General features: G+C 39.2%; 2 protein-coding genes across 9 annotated transcripts; both read right to left on the bottom strand.

The window, feature by feature from the left end:
• LOC110830434 (uncharacterized) lies at nucleotides 1-7,669 on the bottom strand. 4 transcript variants are annotated; one of them, XM_022065365.2, is made up of 7 exons: nucleotides 7,599-7,669; nucleotides 6,360-6,424; nucleotides 4,033-4,183; nucleotides 3,657-3,792; nucleotides 2,709-2,834; nucleotides 2,373-2,472; nucleotides 1,253-1,960 (listed from the first exon to the last, which is right to left on the bottom strand). In XM_022065365.2, the coding sequence occupies exons 2-7, from the start codon at nucleotides 6,413-6,415 to the stop codon at nucleotides 1,777-1,779; spliced, it is 753 nt and encodes a 250-aa protein (XP_021921057.1). In that variant the 5' UTR covers nucleotides 6,416-6,424; nucleotides 7,599-7,669; the 3' UTR covers nucleotides 1,253-1,776. The 4 variants fall into 4 exon arrangements, with proteins under 4 accessions (XP_021921056.1, XP_087206820.1, XP_021921057.1 ...); XM_022065364.2 differs by lacking the exons at nucleotides 6,360-6,424; nucleotides 7,599-7,669 and having other exon boundaries at nucleotides 1-1,960; nucleotides 2,712-2,834; nucleotides 4,033-6,287; XM_022065363.2 differs by lacking the exons at nucleotides 6,360-6,424; nucleotides 7,599-7,669 and having other exon boundaries at nucleotides 4,033-6,285.
• Gmppb (GDP-mannose pyrophosphorylase B) lies at nucleotides 6,375-14,327 on the bottom strand. Of its 5 annotated transcripts, none has more exons than XM_087350680.1 (5): nucleotides 14,233-14,327; nucleotides 14,008-14,146; nucleotides 13,188-13,921; nucleotides 11,410-11,813; nucleotides 6,375-6,424 (listed from the first exon to the last, which is right to left on the bottom strand). In XM_087350680.1, exons 3-4 carry the CDS (start codon nucleotides 13,894-13,896, stop codon nucleotides 11,413-11,415), a joined length of 1,110 nt encoding a protein of 369 aa, XP_087206806.1. In that variant the 5' UTR covers nucleotides 13,897-13,921; nucleotides 14,008-14,146; nucleotides 14,233-14,327; the 3' UTR covers nucleotides 6,375-6,424; nucleotides 11,410-11,412. The 5 variants fall into 5 exon arrangements, with proteins under 5 accessions (XP_087206806.1, XP_021921050.1, XP_021921048.1 ...); XM_022065358.2 differs by lacking the exon at nucleotides 6,375-6,424 and adding an exon at nucleotides 9,407-9,589; XM_022065356.2 differs by lacking the exon at nucleotides 6,375-6,424 and adding an exon at nucleotides 9,407-9,582.
• Nucleotides 14,328-16,033: the final 1,706 nt, after the last annotated feature.

The following is a 16,033-nucleotide window of genomic DNA, read 5'->3' as shown; positions in this document are numbered from 1 at the left end:
CAGAGTACAACAAATTCTATTCATGTCAACCACTGATGGAGGTGTTTCTTCACTTCAAACACTACAGGCTTCTGTGAAGAATGATTTAGAGCTAAAGTAAAGATGATGACAACACACAAAGCACCAATCTGCGACTGCCATTTCTGCATGAGAAAATGTTTTAAACTTTATAATGGAAATTCAGACCATTTCTGAAACCAAAATTCTTCAGGCCCTGATCCAAAACTTTAGATTATGTGACTGACATGTTCTTATGAATACATCCCTCAGCAGTCCCATGAGAGATTTCCTGCCCATCTAACCAGGCTCCTACTTAACATGTTCTGCACAGGTTATAAAATTTTGGGGACAAAGATGTATGCAAACACCACATTGAAACTTTCCACATGAAACACAGTACCAGAAATGCTGAAGAACACTACTGTAAGACAATAAGTATGGCACACAGACATATGCAATATACTAATTTTAAGTAGATACACATTTAAAACGTCCATTACTATAACCCAATTTTAACCAAAATTAGAATGTATTGACATATGTAGGTAAAATTTCCCTAAACCAAATTTAGTATAAATCCTTTTAGCAGTTCTTGCATTTCTACATGTGGGCATGCATGCATACATATGGCAAAAGTAGTAGGTAAATTTTGCAACATTCAGTTGAGAACACACCTGAAAATGAACACCACTGGGGGGGGGGGGGGACCAAGTGCAAGGCAGGAAACATACACAGAAGACACTACGAAAAGCGCTTATGAGAGATGATATCAAGAATGGCGATGTGGATGCAGCAACATCGTGAAAATGTCAACGTACAAGATGACAATTATGGTGCAACCATGGATGGCAAAGCACTTTCATTTAATTTTTATGGCACTGTCTAAAGAACATGACATGAATATGAAGTGGCTCAGTGTCATTGCTTTCCCACAGTGACATCTCATGTATCTAGTTCATATTGTGTATCAAATGACATTTAGGATTTGAGGTTTCCACGGCAGAGTTTGAAGAAGGCTGTCTACTGGGTTGTTGCGCCGTGTAGTCTGACAGAAGTTTACCACATTAATGGTTGAGATAATTATGACTTGGGAAGGAAATCATCAATCAGTTAGGGCAGTGTTCCGCAACTGGTGTGCCACCACAAGTTTCAGGTGTGCGATAAACTTTTACAAGAAATTGTATATTTGCATGTTATAGTTAGGAAAAAGCAAAATTTATCTTTAGTAATTGGAAGACATAATACACACACGTTCTTCATCGATAGTTTTATTCAACACGTGTTATGTTTTTTCATATGCCTATATTCTTGTATGCAAAGATGTTTATGTACATGCATATCTATGGTCATATATAATTTCATACCCCTTATTGTTAAGAAAAATTTTGTGGTGTGGCATCACATTCTTTTGACAAATTAGGGTGTGCTGTAGGTGAAAAAAGGTTGCGGAACACTGGTTTAGGCCACTGTACTGATGACATCAGCCAAGATGCAAACTTTAGGTGTCTGCTGCACTGTGATATTCTGTGTGTCAGTGAGAAAAGTGACAGGTGATATGTCGGACACAACCCCTCATCTCGCTGTGTCCTGCAATTTCAGGCTATAGTTTGGTTGGCTCATCAGATGAATAAACTGATACAAACATACTTACTAATAATGAGCATCACTTTTAAGAGATCATACATACTATCAACATTTAAACACTATTTCTGTATCAAAACACACATATCACACATATTTATGTCATAAGATTCCATTAAAATTAAAAGTTCCTCCTCAGTCCCATGTTTCATCCTGCGCCTGATTCATGTACGAGTCCAGTTCCTTGTCAAGGTGCGACTTTGTGCTTGCCATATACTGGTCCAGTTGTAGGTCCAACTCCTCTTTTGAGGGAATGGTTTGCACCTGCCGCCCACGCAGTGAGCCACGCCCACGCCCTCCTCGAGTGCGTCCACCACGTCTGGAAACACGCCATCATGCAGCATCAACCAAAATAATCACGTAAGTGGCAAAGTTGACTGAATCAAAAAGATATCATTACAACCTGTTTCCAAGACACATTTTGATACTATCCTCAGCACTACAAGGGATGTATATGTTGTAACAGGCATCAAAGGGACTGGAAAATGATTCATCCTATTTTATGCAACTGATAAGTAAAGTAAGGGATTTTATGTTAGTTGCAGTGTATTAAATTTCAGCCAATATGACACAATAAACAGGTTTTCAGGATGTGAACTCAGGATTGTGTTCGATAGTGGGCTGTTTGACCTTCAGATTTACTACCAGGGACTTAGATGATACACATCTTCTAAGATTCGGTCTTCCACTACAGCCTCAGAATACAACTGACTACAAAAATCAAAACTAACCTGAATGTGCCCCCCCTGCCTCGTGTGAATCTGTTCCCAATTCCTCCACCTCGACCTGCACCAACACCACGGCCACCACGTGAAGTTCCAACACCAGACCCTAAAACATGAGCAGTTAGCAAGAAACATCAGAGCTCCGTAACACAAAGCATGGCTGACAGCCATCAGAGGATGCTTCCTAATGCCTAATATGATGACAGACGTGGAAAGAAAAAGGTCACAGTCTATAGAAATGCTTGAAAGAACTAAGGAAAACAAAAAAATACTACAGTGCTACATGCTGAGCGAGCAGCAACTCATCATTACATTATTCTGATGAAGAACAAAAATACTTACTACCTCCCCTCCTGAATGGTCGGCGTTGGGAGTTGCCACGGAACACTCGCCCCTGTCCTCGTCTGAACCTGAACGTATCTCCCACATTGCTACTTCGGTTCAGTGACTGCAAGCTCTGGCTTCGGCCTGTGAGAGAATGAAATGGAGTTTCTTACCTTCATACTCATTACCTGCTACATTCCTTATTTTATTAGAGAACATCCTCCCATCAACTTTCAAGTCAATTGAGAGAATTTCATTAAAACTGGTATGAATATCACATCACTGGATTCTATACCAAGGTTACCGCTTCTGGCATGTAACATTTCCGAAACATGCACAATTACTGCCAAGGCAACTTTTCAGCAATGTAAAGAAACAAAGAAGCAGTGCCACAACTACCGGTTCATTTTATGGTGACAACTAGTAACTATAAAAGCAAATCTGTGATTTTTTCTTTTTGTGATAGAGCATAAACTTCAAAATTATGTATGAAACATATCTTTCGGATGTTAACAATTACTAAGTAGCAATCATGCAAAACTTGAACATTATAGCTCACAATTTAATACATCACAATTTGTGCAGAGAAATGGGTCCCTAGATTGTATAAATATGAATTTGTAAACTGAAAGAGAATTAGAAGTTCTTGTTTATAAAATGTACAATGACATGACAGCATCAACCAAACTTCTGTTTACGCACAGCAAATAATGGGCCACTGGAGCCAAGCTAACAAATTCTGTAAGGAGCCAGGCACAAACTTTATATGAAACCATTCTACATTAAAATTACAAAGTGCATAACTTAAAAGATTAGGACTGACACATTCTATGAATGTGGTGGCTGTACAACTATACCTTGCTCTTGCTGGTCCATCAAACCTGTCCAAGCTCTGGGACCAAACTTGAATGTAAACATACACAACCACCACAGTAGCAGCTGTTGGTAGCAATGAAAAACACTCACCGAGCCTGCCTCCCCATACTCTGCCTCTGCCTCGAGAGCGGGCACGGCCACGTCCACCTCTTGCAGGCACTGTGAGTGTCAGCCTGTCCTTCACACTGCTTGCTGTGGGCTGCCCCAGTCTCTGCCGCAAGCTCCTCTGAAACAGCCAGTCATTTCAGTCTGCTGTGTTCCTCCACATGTATTCAGAAGATACAGAAATAGCCACCATGTGCAAACTGCATCATCTGCGTCATATTGTGGAAGCTACAGCACAAGCACAAATTTGTAGTGATGTTCTTCTTTTAGGAAATAAATACATTTTCTTGAAACATCCAAATTAGTACTTTTAAATGTAGAAGGATGTGGTCTGTTCTGATTTTGCAACATCACCACTTACCTTCTTGAGCTTGAGAGCCGCCATGACAGCTGGGCGACGCTCCATCTGCTGTGCCAGCCGACGGTTCTTCACTGACGCCTGATGCTGCAAGGTGTTGTTTTCCCTCAAGTTCCGAATCGAGTTTTCTTGGTTGTTTCGAAGCCACGTGAAGCTGTGAAACACTCCGACCATTATTTGCAACTCTCGCAAACCAGTCTTCTGCAACTTGGATGCGTCTACAGACAACCCAATTCTGTCTCTTTCTTTGAGACTCATGGTATCTGCCCAATTATTCTGTTTACCATTTGTGAAGATGGCATCATTACAATTACAACTGCGTGTTATTGCTATGCCATTCATCATTCAGTTATGGCATGGGCAATATGCAAGACTGGAACATATTCTGGTTAGCAACTGTCACATCAAATGCTGTTTTAATTTAGTAGGCTGTGATTTGTTTCTGTGACCTGTAACATCTTTCCTGCCCTTTGCTCTGGTCACTTTAGTTTTGAGCTCTCACTAAAAACTGTTCCAGTGACAAATTCACTTGACTACTTGGTAGCAGTTCTTGTTCCTCACTTTCACAATTGCCAGGTCTTTCTCTGAACATTGTGAGGGGTACAATCTACCAATTGCTATCTCTCATGAACACTCTCATCAGTAGTCATGTCTCTCAATCTGTGGGCTCTATGGCCTGCCTTGTTAACAAACACTCTGATAGGTCAGTGGGCGTTTACTGCCTGCATTACGCTATCGCAAGTTACATTCATTTTCAGGGTGTCTCCATCACGAGAACTCCCAACAGAAGACTGGTTAAAATTTGTGCGGCAAGTGCACCAAAACAGCTTGGTAAGCCAAACATGTATTATCTCATCAGTATAGTGGTCACACTACAACCAAACTCTGTAAAATGATACATCAGCTCCTTGCCTGGCTTATGACAGACCACTCTCTTGCCATAACACATTTTCTGCCAGGGGAGGCAGCCCCTTTGTCAAACAGACAAAAAATTAATAGAAATGTATATAAATATCTTATAAAATTGCCATTGTATGACTCAACCCAGCGAACACGTTTCAAACCGCACCGACTGTGGATGAGTAAGCAGAAAGTGTGACCTACTTCCAGATTTTACCACAGAACATCCTTGGATATTGCAAATAAAAACCTGGTTTGACAGCAGGCTTTGAGGCTGAAATTCAAACCTGAGACTTCCATAATACAAAGCCCAAGTGCTAAACACTACAGAACTATCCTCAACTAAGGCAAGCTGACCAACACAAAAACAACTACTGGATATAAGAACAGAGACAGTCAAGCCTGCAGCTGCAATGACACTTGAATTTTTTTATTCCTGTATTGGATATGCTAAAGCATAAACGCACAATGACACGCCATAGATTCAAACAATACAAGCGTAATTAGTGGACAGACACTTTGCATAGCATCAATAAATCCTACTGCTGATAGAGAAAATCAAAAGTATAAATATGACATTGCACTGAGGGCACAAATTAATGTTACATTATATTAAACATTAAAAAATGCTACAGATCACCACATGTACCATTCTGCAGTTTTGAATACACCTGAAAAAATTAAAATTTAACGAACTGGATAAAAAAGTACACACACACATCATCATCAAATTTCACTAAAAATCTCTGAGTAACTTTGAGAATAACTGTTCCAGAGCTCAAGGTCTAATTTGCAGGCAGTGTCTTCCAGGAAATTCAACTCAGCGTTTGTTTCTAACATTACATCCGTCTCCATAGTGACACAAATGAGAGGACAAAAAACAGTGTATCACCTATGTGTACAAACTTTGTACCTTTCCTTTACGTAACAATCAGCTAAAAATGTGTGTTCCTGAGAAATAATAGCTGAAATAAAAGGATCCCACATTTGAGCCATGAAACGTCATTTAGTTGGTAAACAGGTGAGATCAATGTAAATGGGGCCAGTATGCCAGGCTCGTGGGTTCGTCATTGTGCCACTGCATCAGTCATAGCAGGATAATTAGTTTAAAACTCTAAATGTAATAAATATGCCTTTATGTATAATCATGAGATGCGCTTGCTCTTTCTTTATTCCATTTTATCACCTGCAGTTGCAAAAGAGTGTAGAATGCTCAAGTCATCATGCCTGTATTCTCAGCTTTTGTCTGAAGAAACTGAGGAAAGCCAAGAAAAACCTCAGTGTGGATACACTGAGATTCAAACCCAGTGCCATACAGCTGTAAAATTTGCCATCTTGCATGCAAATGCAGTCTGCTGTCTTACTTAATTCTAATGATCGGGGCTGCCACCGGCAACAGGGCTTGTCAGCCTCACAGAGTTGCATCTCACCGTTCATTGAGTGACATCATTGTTGTGCTCTTCAGCACAATCTTCTTGAATGACATGGTAACAGCCTGCAAGCACACATTAGCCACGTCAGTCTAATTCACACATACTGCATGGTGATGTGTATTGACAACACAATGCAACACTGATGCCTGTAGCAGAACTCACACCTTCAACAACTAGTACATGGTGCTATTAGCCCAGTTCTTTTCCTGGTACTTGATTCTTCAACAAGAAATTACTGTCTTAATACATCAGAAGCAGCACAGACCTAATTTTACTACGCTCTACTAAGTCAGGAGCAATGTGTTACCACTATCCTCCTATCTCCTCAGTTTTACAAGAATACATTTCCCAAGACATTAGCACAAAAATTTTGTATGGAAATCATTTCAAGCAACATTTACTTCTCCAAACGATATGAAATGCACACGCAAGTAACAAATCAATTCATTACAGAATAGTGTTACTATGACAGTGTCTATTGGAACAGAATGGAATGTATTTATGTTCCATAGATCCTTCACAAGCCCAACCCAAGGATGCAGATGTAACAGCACAAATATACTTTTTTCTAATACACATATAAATCACATAATTACAACAGTAATTTACAGCCAGCTACAGTTTTACAACAAAAATAATTGCACAAGAAAGCATAATCACTACTGCTCACATGTATTTATAACAGATGAGAAACTTTGATTGAAGTAAATTCTTCTATGGAGTAGGAGTGAAAATGGAGGTACTCTTTGACTGCTGGCTTACACTTCTTTATACCGTGAAACAATATTAAATTTCTTTAACAGCTCCCCACATGAGGCACTCCTTTTAGTGCCTGTCATTGTTCTTATGATTTTCTTTTCAATGTAAAATACAATTTTGCGGAGTTTCCCCCCGAAAATAATTCCATATAACACGATCAATGGAATTAAGCAAAGTAGACTAATTTTAAAGCAGTTGTTTTCATGAATGATGTAACACTCCTAGCAAGCAAAGCATGATTTACATGAGGGATAGCGTACTGAATGTTTTACAATTTGAGTTAGTCAGTTCGTGGGCCAAGAAATTTGGCTGTTTCTACTTCTTCAATTGAATTAAACTTTTCAAATTATATAGCTTCTTCTCGCTTGCAATTCGAATATGAATTGCGTCTGAATACCAACGCAGCCCACCATAATGAACATACGCCTCAAGAACCATATTATATAGCAAACACTCTAAATTCTAGGTTCAACTTACCGAAACTCTAAGCAAACTTTTATGCAAAACAATCGCTGAGTACCAATTTATAATATACAAAATTATAAAAGCAAATTTTCACTATGCGCGATAAATCGTAACAAATATTAGAAACAACTTCCTCGAATCAATGTGCAAGCCAAAGATAACATAGGCACTGAACGACGTTACCAATTGTACTACAACCAACAGCAAAGAAAATAGGAATCAGAGGTCAGTAGATACAAATATGTAGGATTTGAGGTTTTCACGGCGGTGAGTCTAAAGATTGATCTTCGTTGTCGCGCTGTGTAGTCTGGTAGATGTTTACCGACGTTTCAGAGGTCCTACCGGACTACCCGGCGCAACAATCCAGAATATAGCAATCCTTAGACACAAATAAATCTTCTTCTTCACCAATTCGTGGATTATGCCGATGTCCTGTTCCGGCTTCTATGAAATCCGCCTATCGCTTAGACTATCAAGATATATCCTTCCTTTGGGCCTATATGTCAGGGTTGTAGTCTGTCTTCAACCTTATTCATCATCTACTTTGATGATGTCATCCGAGGAGGGAAGGAGAAAGGTGGCCCAGGGTTATGGTTAAAGGAAACGGTTGCCCTGTATACATTGCAATTTGCAGATGACCAAATTATGCTTTAAGAAAGTGAAGATGCACTGCAATGACCTTTATATCACTTTAAAGACCTCAATAAAGAAAACTAGAATAATGGTTTTTAAAGGAAAATATCCAGTTCAAACTAAAATTGTAATGGAAGATAAATCCTTGAAAGGGTTAACCACTTTAAACATTTAGGCTATGACAAAAAATTCCTGGAGGAAACACATAAAAAATACTAACAAAATTCATTGTGCCTAAATCTACACTTGACTCCATTATTGTGCCACAATCAATAGCAAAGTTATAAAAAATAGTGGTCAGAGGTTACAAAGACCGACTAATAAAATGGAATGGTGACTAAATCTGCACCAAACTCAATCAATGACTGAAACCAATTGAATTAATCAGACATGTACATGCCACATTCATGGAATTTATTAGTCTTCAATAGTTCAGATAGAATCTTATACAATAAACTCCATTCTAGGTAATGTCAGCACACACTACTAAGGCAGCAACCCTAGATCTGACAACCTACTTCTCAAGTCCATTGAAATCACTCACTAGGCTTTCTGATATGGACTAACAGGTCCTTGAAGAAGAAAATGGCATAAATCTTTCTACAGTTTACAGAAAATACAGCACCAATGAAACTATAGAAATGTCACAACCCACAGAGCCACACTTTATGGTGATTCACGATATTAAAATACAGTTATTAAAGTATTAGAACACGTAAATGATATATGAAGGAATTGTTTTTGGTTTATTTCAATGCTAAATTGTATCTGATAACATCAGCTAAAAATTATGCACAAATGTCGTTTAAAGCAGATAAGATGCTCAAAATGAAGACAGTCCCAATGTTATTGGTTGGTCTCTTCCATTAAATTTAGTAATTATTTTAGTATTAAACTTATGTTCCAATAAGGCATGCCTCAAGTAACACTTGCAGCTGAAATGCTAAATTGTTGCAACTTACAAAAGCACCAAAGAACACAATACAAAGCAAAGCAACACTGTAAATAAAAATTTCATAAAAGAAGAATTTGTAGTTTCAAATTAATTTTCTGGGAAGGACAACATATTTTTATAGAATACAGTTTCCATCTACAAGATGAAGAGTTAGTCCTCATGTTGATGGTACCAGACAGGGAGACTGTGGGTAATGCGTGGTGGAAGTGAAGAAGATGGATACAACACAGGGTTGTCTATTTAATGACACTTTATTAACCACACAGGTTGTACAATGTAGAACAGAAGGATCAACTGGAAAAGACTCTGAAGCAGTTGCAGCCTACTGATCATTGCAGGGAGAGAGGAAAACCACCGAGAACCCAAGTCAGTACAGCTGGAGTCCAGGCTGGGTGTCAAAACTGCAGCCTCCCATATACAAAGAAGAAATGCACAATGACATTTGCTAACACTGTGTCATTACATAAAAAGTCTGAACAAAGTAATGTAAAAGCCATAAAATCATTAATAAATTAAATTTATTTCTAAAACGTTTGAATTTTGACTGAAACTCAGCCACAAACCTGATGCTGAAAGACTGACAAGGCCAGACATATCACACACAGTGACATGATGTAACCCATGGGAAACTGTCTTAGTGTGCAAGGCAAACTGCCAGAGCTTGGACAGTGCAGTGTTACTACTACAAATATACACCATTACGATTCATACATAGTACATTCAATATATATATTTGACATCTTCCTTCTGCTCTTGATGAACAGATCTAGACACGTTATCCATTCTGGGATGTCAGAAGCCATGTCAGTCACCTTGTAAGTGTGAGTTGAGGCTGAACTCTTCTGGGCTGTTATACTATATAGTCCTATGGGCAGCTGGCCAATTTTTCAGAGTAACAAGCCATCTCTATATCCACCAACCAAAAAGGTAACTAAAGGAAGAATGAAGATGGCTGTCTTCTGGGTTATTGCACCAAGTAGTCTGGTAGAAGTTTACCAGACTAAACAGCACAACAGCCCAGAAGGCAGCCATCTGCAGACCCAACATCGTAAAAATCTCAAATCATAAAGGTAGAATCTTGAATGGGAGATGAATGAGAAATGAAACTTTTCAGGGCCACCATAGTGGATGGTCAAAATGACAATCCTGGTCCTCATAGTGAACCTTTTTCTGCCCCTGATGGTTCAAACGGGGCTGTGTTGGCCTTAACTGGACTGTCTTCCTGTGCTCCTTGGCCCCACGCTCAACCTTCTGCTATATAACTCATCATAGCCCTACCTAACTGAACCATGAAGATGGATGAAGCACAGACAGCATGTTCCTATGAAACACTGGGTATCTACCTAAAATAACCTACAGGACCACATTGAGTAACAACCCAGAAGACCACAACCTGAACTTCTGAAAGTGCTACATTCTTTCTCTTTAGCTCCTGTGCCATAAACACAGAAAAAATAGATCATGTTTGATGTAAGCTGCATGTCGTGTCCCGTACATAACAGCACAGCTGTGGCATGTCAAGTCGATAGGTTAAGCATAAAGCAGGGCATTATCCCACGATTCACAAAAGACCTCAGTCACGAATCAAACCCAACACTATCCATTCACTCTTGTTTCCGCATCACTGATCTAAACATCCTGTTTCATTTCACTGTCATTTCCTCCATTACAAGACTACTTGACAGTTAAACTAAGTCTCTGACTCAACTCAGAACAGAAGAATGACGGGAAATATGGCTACTAGAAAATGAGAATATACATTTTACAGTCCAGTGATCTATCATAATTAGACTTATAAGAAAACATTCCAATTTTCAGGCAAAAAATTTGATCTGCTTCAGGACAAGCAACTGACACAGGGGCAGGTTCCCACTAAGATCTGCAGGGAATGTGTTAATTTTAACTTCCCATTAACTTCTCAGTTTTCCACATGTCAACCTTTGAAATGTCTTCCCATAAAATTTCTTTTCATCAATGGCAATCTTCTTAGGTTATGATACCATGTCATCTTGCAGGCAATTACCAACAATTTGGAGGAACATACCACCTCCAACCTAACCTACAAGACCACATGACATCACAGCCTACAAAACTATCACCGATATCTTCACTGCCACAAGAACTCAAACATCTTTTCATGCATAGGAACATGTTGCTCCCATCACAACCCAACTGAGCACCATTTTGAAATTGAATAATCCAATCAAAATAAGATAGTATCAGTGTTTGACATACCTCTCACATGATGATCTGTGGTTCTGGAACAGATGCAGCAATAGACTTGTGTGGCAGAACCTGACCTCCATTGATGTATATCTCGTCCTTCACAATCACATCTTCCCCCAGAACTGTGGTGTTCTCCATACGAACCCACTGACCCACAACACTCCGCCACCCAATGATGCAGCCATCGAGCCAGGAGTGTGAACGCACAGTAGCTCCTCGAAGCAATGTGCTGCGCTTCACACACACGCCATCCTCAATCACCACTCCAGGACCAACTGTCACATTTGGTCCAATGCGACAGCCCTGTCCAATCTTAGCTGTTGGATCCACTAGGACATTTCCCACAATGCCAGGACCTAAATGGAGTGCGGCAGCATTGTTTTGCCGCAGTGAAGTCAGGTACAGACACATACCTGTGGAATATATACTACTAGCAATATATCAATTTTGATTTTAAATTTGTTCTAATTATTACCTCACAATGAAATGTTTTCCATATTCATTATTTCAAATGACAGGCCAGGTTTGCATTTCCTATTACTTTTAGTTCATATTATTCAGTTGAACACACATAAAAAATTGGGTCACACCCCAAACCACTGCCTCTAAAGTGTCAAACAACATTTTACCCAACTTTGTGATGCATCACGGCATTCACACCAACTAACACTGAACCTTAACCCGAGTCAATTCAATCCAGTACACATTTGTACAGAATATTTCTTTAAAATTCTGCAAGTACTTCCTGTTTTCCTCATGCATGCTACATTTCTCATCCTTCTTGATTTAACCCTGCAGATATTACAGTAGTGAAGATTAAAACCAAATAAGCTCCTCATTATGTAACTTTCTCCATTCCCTTATACTTCATGACACATCTTCTTCTCAGAACACCTAAACATCTTTTCTTCTCTCAAGTTTCCAATACATATAAAACAGAAGACTGTGTGTAAAACTCACACAGAAAGACAACTCTGAAAATTATTTCACCATCTTCCAAATGAGCGAAATTTAACCAAGTTCATCTGCATGGACATGCATTATCACCACAGTAAACTGCAACATTATGAATTGGATGAATTTTGCCCAACTTCCTGTGTCCAGTTAAACCTGTAACAATTTATTAACATGAACCTGGGATTACAAAGCTGGTGTAATTGTATAAAAACCCTAGACTGTTGCCAGCAATACTGGCAGCCCTGACATGCATAAAAATAATTTTCATTCCACACACACTCCAAAATCAGGAACTTTCTGTCATCACAGCTATTTAAAGGACAAAACACACTCATCTAGAACATTTAACATGTTAGAAAATGAACACACAGTGCACCAAATTTAGTATGTTTGCCCTATTACTGCCTCTACATTTCCCAATTAGTGAATGCTGACTTTTGATGTTCTCACAAATAGCATAAAACAGACAGGCCCCATGAGCAAAAAACCACCACTTTAAAATCTGATCAACATTATAAATTTATTTTAAGAATCTGTAGGACAATACTTGTTCATTATTCTGAGGACCAAGCAAAACATGTAAGTAAATTCTGTAACATACAATATTATGACTGTAAAAGCAGGTGGTATACATTGTTAGCATGGGCCTATAAAAAGTATGCACGGGCAACAAAACCATGGACTAACTTTCTTTTTAGTGCCCATGTGTAAGTGTGATATATCAATTCAATTACATTACCGGGCCAAATTATTCTAATGGGTGAAATGTGTGCAGCATACAACTGCATGGCCCACAGTACTCTACAGTTATATGTTTGTGCTTCAACAACCTGTGAGGAAGTCTCTCGGCTGTCCAACATCCATCCAGAAGCCTTGAAGTTCCATGGCATACAGCTGACCCTCACGAGCCATATCTGGAAAAACCTCCTTCTCAATGCTTGTCGGACGCAACTGAATGCGACGCAGAACAGACGGACTCAAGATATACATTCCTGCATTGATCTTGTTGGAAACAAATTCCTGGGGCTTCTCGATGAAGCTCTGGATGCGCCCTTGTTCCCCATACACCACAACACCATACTTGGAGGGCTCCTCCACCTTTGTGACAACGATCGTGCCTTCCTGACCATGACTCTGATGGAAAGCCACCAAGTCCTTGAAAGGAAATTCACATATGATATCAGAGTTCAGGACAAAAAATGCTTCATCACTTGCTCCCAGAATATCTTTAGCAAGTGCAAGTGGCCCCGCAGTACCGAGGGGCTCTGTCTCATGTGAAAACAATAGACTGACTCCCAGCTTCTTGGCTTCATCACTCAATTCTTGTTCCATTTGTTCGGCACGATATGACACTGCCAACACAATTTGGGTTACTCCAGCCTTCACCAATGCTTCCATCTGGTGTAGCAACATGGGTTTATTAGCAAATTCAACAAGTGGCTTTGGCCGACTTAGAGTTAGTGGGCGGAGCCGGGTACCATAGCCGCCGACAAGGATTAGGGCCTTCATTTCGCCAAATTTGGAATCCGTCCCACACATGCTAAAGCTGATAACAGACGATTTACTGAAAGAGAAGAAAACATGTCTCGCAAAATAGAACGGAATAACCAACAAAACAACAAAGTACTTTGAACCACAAATTATATTTACTTGCTTAGAAAGATATCAACCCCTGCAGCCGATAATACAACACGCGCTGAACGTTATCGCCACGTAAACATAATTCGTGTGACGTTAATTTTCCAAAGTCCACAATCCATGTGGCACAAGTACATATTTAAATACAAGCCTGTGGAAGAAAAACAAAAGTATTAAATTGAAGCTAATATACAATTTATTTCTGCCTCTGACTGAATATATTGTTTCTTTCCACACCTCAAGACATCAACCAAATCAAAAAGCGACAATCGTTCACACACCTTCACATATAATCATAAATTTCCCATTTCAGGGTTATCGAATTTTGATCAGAACATAAATATCCCTCCGCCGTTAACAGAACTTCCCACCGCTATCGATAGATGAAATATTGACGGTAATTGGACAAAAGAAATGTATCTGCATTGTTGTTACCAGGGCTTTTGAAACTTCGTAGAACATCATCCCAAAAGAATTTTATTCCGTGCTAGGTTTAATTCAGAAATCTCCGCGAGTTAGATAATCAATAAAATCATCTCGGTCCGTTTCAATGTGGACAAGACTTCTTCGGGATTACGATAGCCGTGAAAACTCCAAACCTAAAAGTTAGAAAATGTACGTATACGGACATTTTTCATAAAGATCTGTGTGTGGTACAGTCTCAAGGTATCTACAGAATTGCAAACGCGCTTAAAACTACTTAATATTTCGCCAGTTCCACACCCAATAGACTATTATCTTCAGGTTGTAGTATTTGAGGTTTTCACGGCTGTTTTCTTCGGGTTCACGGACCGATCGTGCAATATCTCAGACGGTTATTCGCCGGCCTCTCAATACGCCACATCACGTTCAATACTGGGATTGACATTTAAACAAGCTTTATTCAATCTTTAGTTTTCCCCGTCAATTTAGACCCACCCCATTACAATAAAAATATACAATGTGCTGCAATCACTACTGTAGTAGATGGGAAGTCCTACACCCTAGACAACCAACTTCATGACTTTCTCTAAGATCAAGCAAAGAAGCTGGACACAACACAAAGCCAAGATCTAGGCTGTATATTTTAGCAGCGAATAATACTCGTCCAAGATGTGCCTTTAAACTGATGCAAATTGTTTTGCCCCTCCCTTTTGAATATTGCCCTGCCAAAAATGATATGTAGTTGTTCAGCCTGCAATTTGTCACTACTGAGTTACTGTCACATATTTCCACAAACCAATATATACTGGCACTTACTAGACTGAAATGCACATCTGAATTTGCTTTATGGAGCAATGAATCTGAACACTACACTGAAAAACATCTGAAATGGAGAAAATATAACATTGAGAATGACTTTGGATCAATGAAATTAAGCATTAAATGAGGCAAAAGCCTCAAAGTCAAACAAAATTAAATGAAAGAATCAGTGTAAATACAAAGCAGCATTTATAAAAATCGTCAGTTTTCAAGAATATTACATCTAGGTTAACAATTCACAAATTTTAAAATTACAGTGGGATAGTAAGATGATACTTCTGTGAACAGCTCAACATTTTATACCTAGCACTGTGTATTTTCTTTATTTGAACCATTTTGAAAGGACTTACTCTTTTGGTTATAGCGATGGAAACAACATTCAGCCAGTTGAATCAGCAATTCTTAATTCAATGAACAACATACCAACACAAGCTTGCACTGGATACAGCATACCACCATCTCCATGGAGGCATGGCTGTTTCTCACCTACCTTGCCCATTCATCTTTAGACCAACCCAATAAAATATTCACTTACAAGAATGCCAAAATTTCTGAGCTAGAGATGCAGCAACAAGCTAACAAGAACATTTCAACCACATCTACATTACTGTATATAACCAACCATATAACTCAACAGTTTGAACTCATTTGCAACCACTGATTCAGACATTTTTTTAAAAAAAATTGGGGGGGGGGGGCATCATCATCATTTTCTCTACAGCCCTGTGTGGGCCCCAGCATTCTTCAAAAGCTTCTTCCATTCTTCCTCATTCACAATCTGTTTGCCAGTCTGTCA

Source organism: Zootermopsis nevadensis, unplaced genomic scaffold (genome assembly GCF_977971745.1).
Source record: "Zootermopsis nevadensis isolate Lab colony 2312 unplaced genomic scaffold, Znev_1.0 Znev_ptg000017l, whole genome shotgun sequence".
Taxonomy (NCBI): domain Eukaryota; kingdom Metazoa; phylum Arthropoda; class Insecta; order Blattodea; family Termopsidae; genus Zootermopsis; species Zootermopsis nevadensis.
The sequence above is the reverse complement of the archived record's forward strand: the minus strand, read 5'-3'. Positions and strand labels throughout refer to the sequence as shown.

What these genes read in the sequence shown, in the direction of transcription:
- LOC110830434 (XM_022065363.2), bottom strand. Translation starts at nt 4,374, where the DNA reads ATGATGAATGGCATAGCAATAACACGCAGTTGTAATTGTAATGATGCC. An exon ending in CGGCTCTCAAGCTCAAGAAG is followed by an intron (nt 3,793 to 4,032) that starts GTAAGTGGTGAT and finishes TGGCTGTTTCAG; the next exon opens with AGGAGCTTGCGGCAGAGACT. An exon ending in GGCAGGGGGGGCACATTCAG is followed by an intron (nt 1,961 to 2,372) that starts GTTAGTTTTGAT and finishes GCGTGTTTCCAG; the next exon opens with ACGTGGTGGACGCACTCGAG.
- Gmppb (XM_087350680.1), bottom strand. Translation starts at nt 13,896, where the DNA reads ATGTGTGGGACGGATTCCAAATTTGGCGAAATGAAGGCCCTAATCCTT. An exon ending in GCCGAGAGACTTCCTCACAG is followed by an intron (nt 11,814 to 13,187) that starts GTTGTTGAAGCA and finishes TATATTCCACAG; the next exon opens with GTATGTGTCTGTACCTGACT.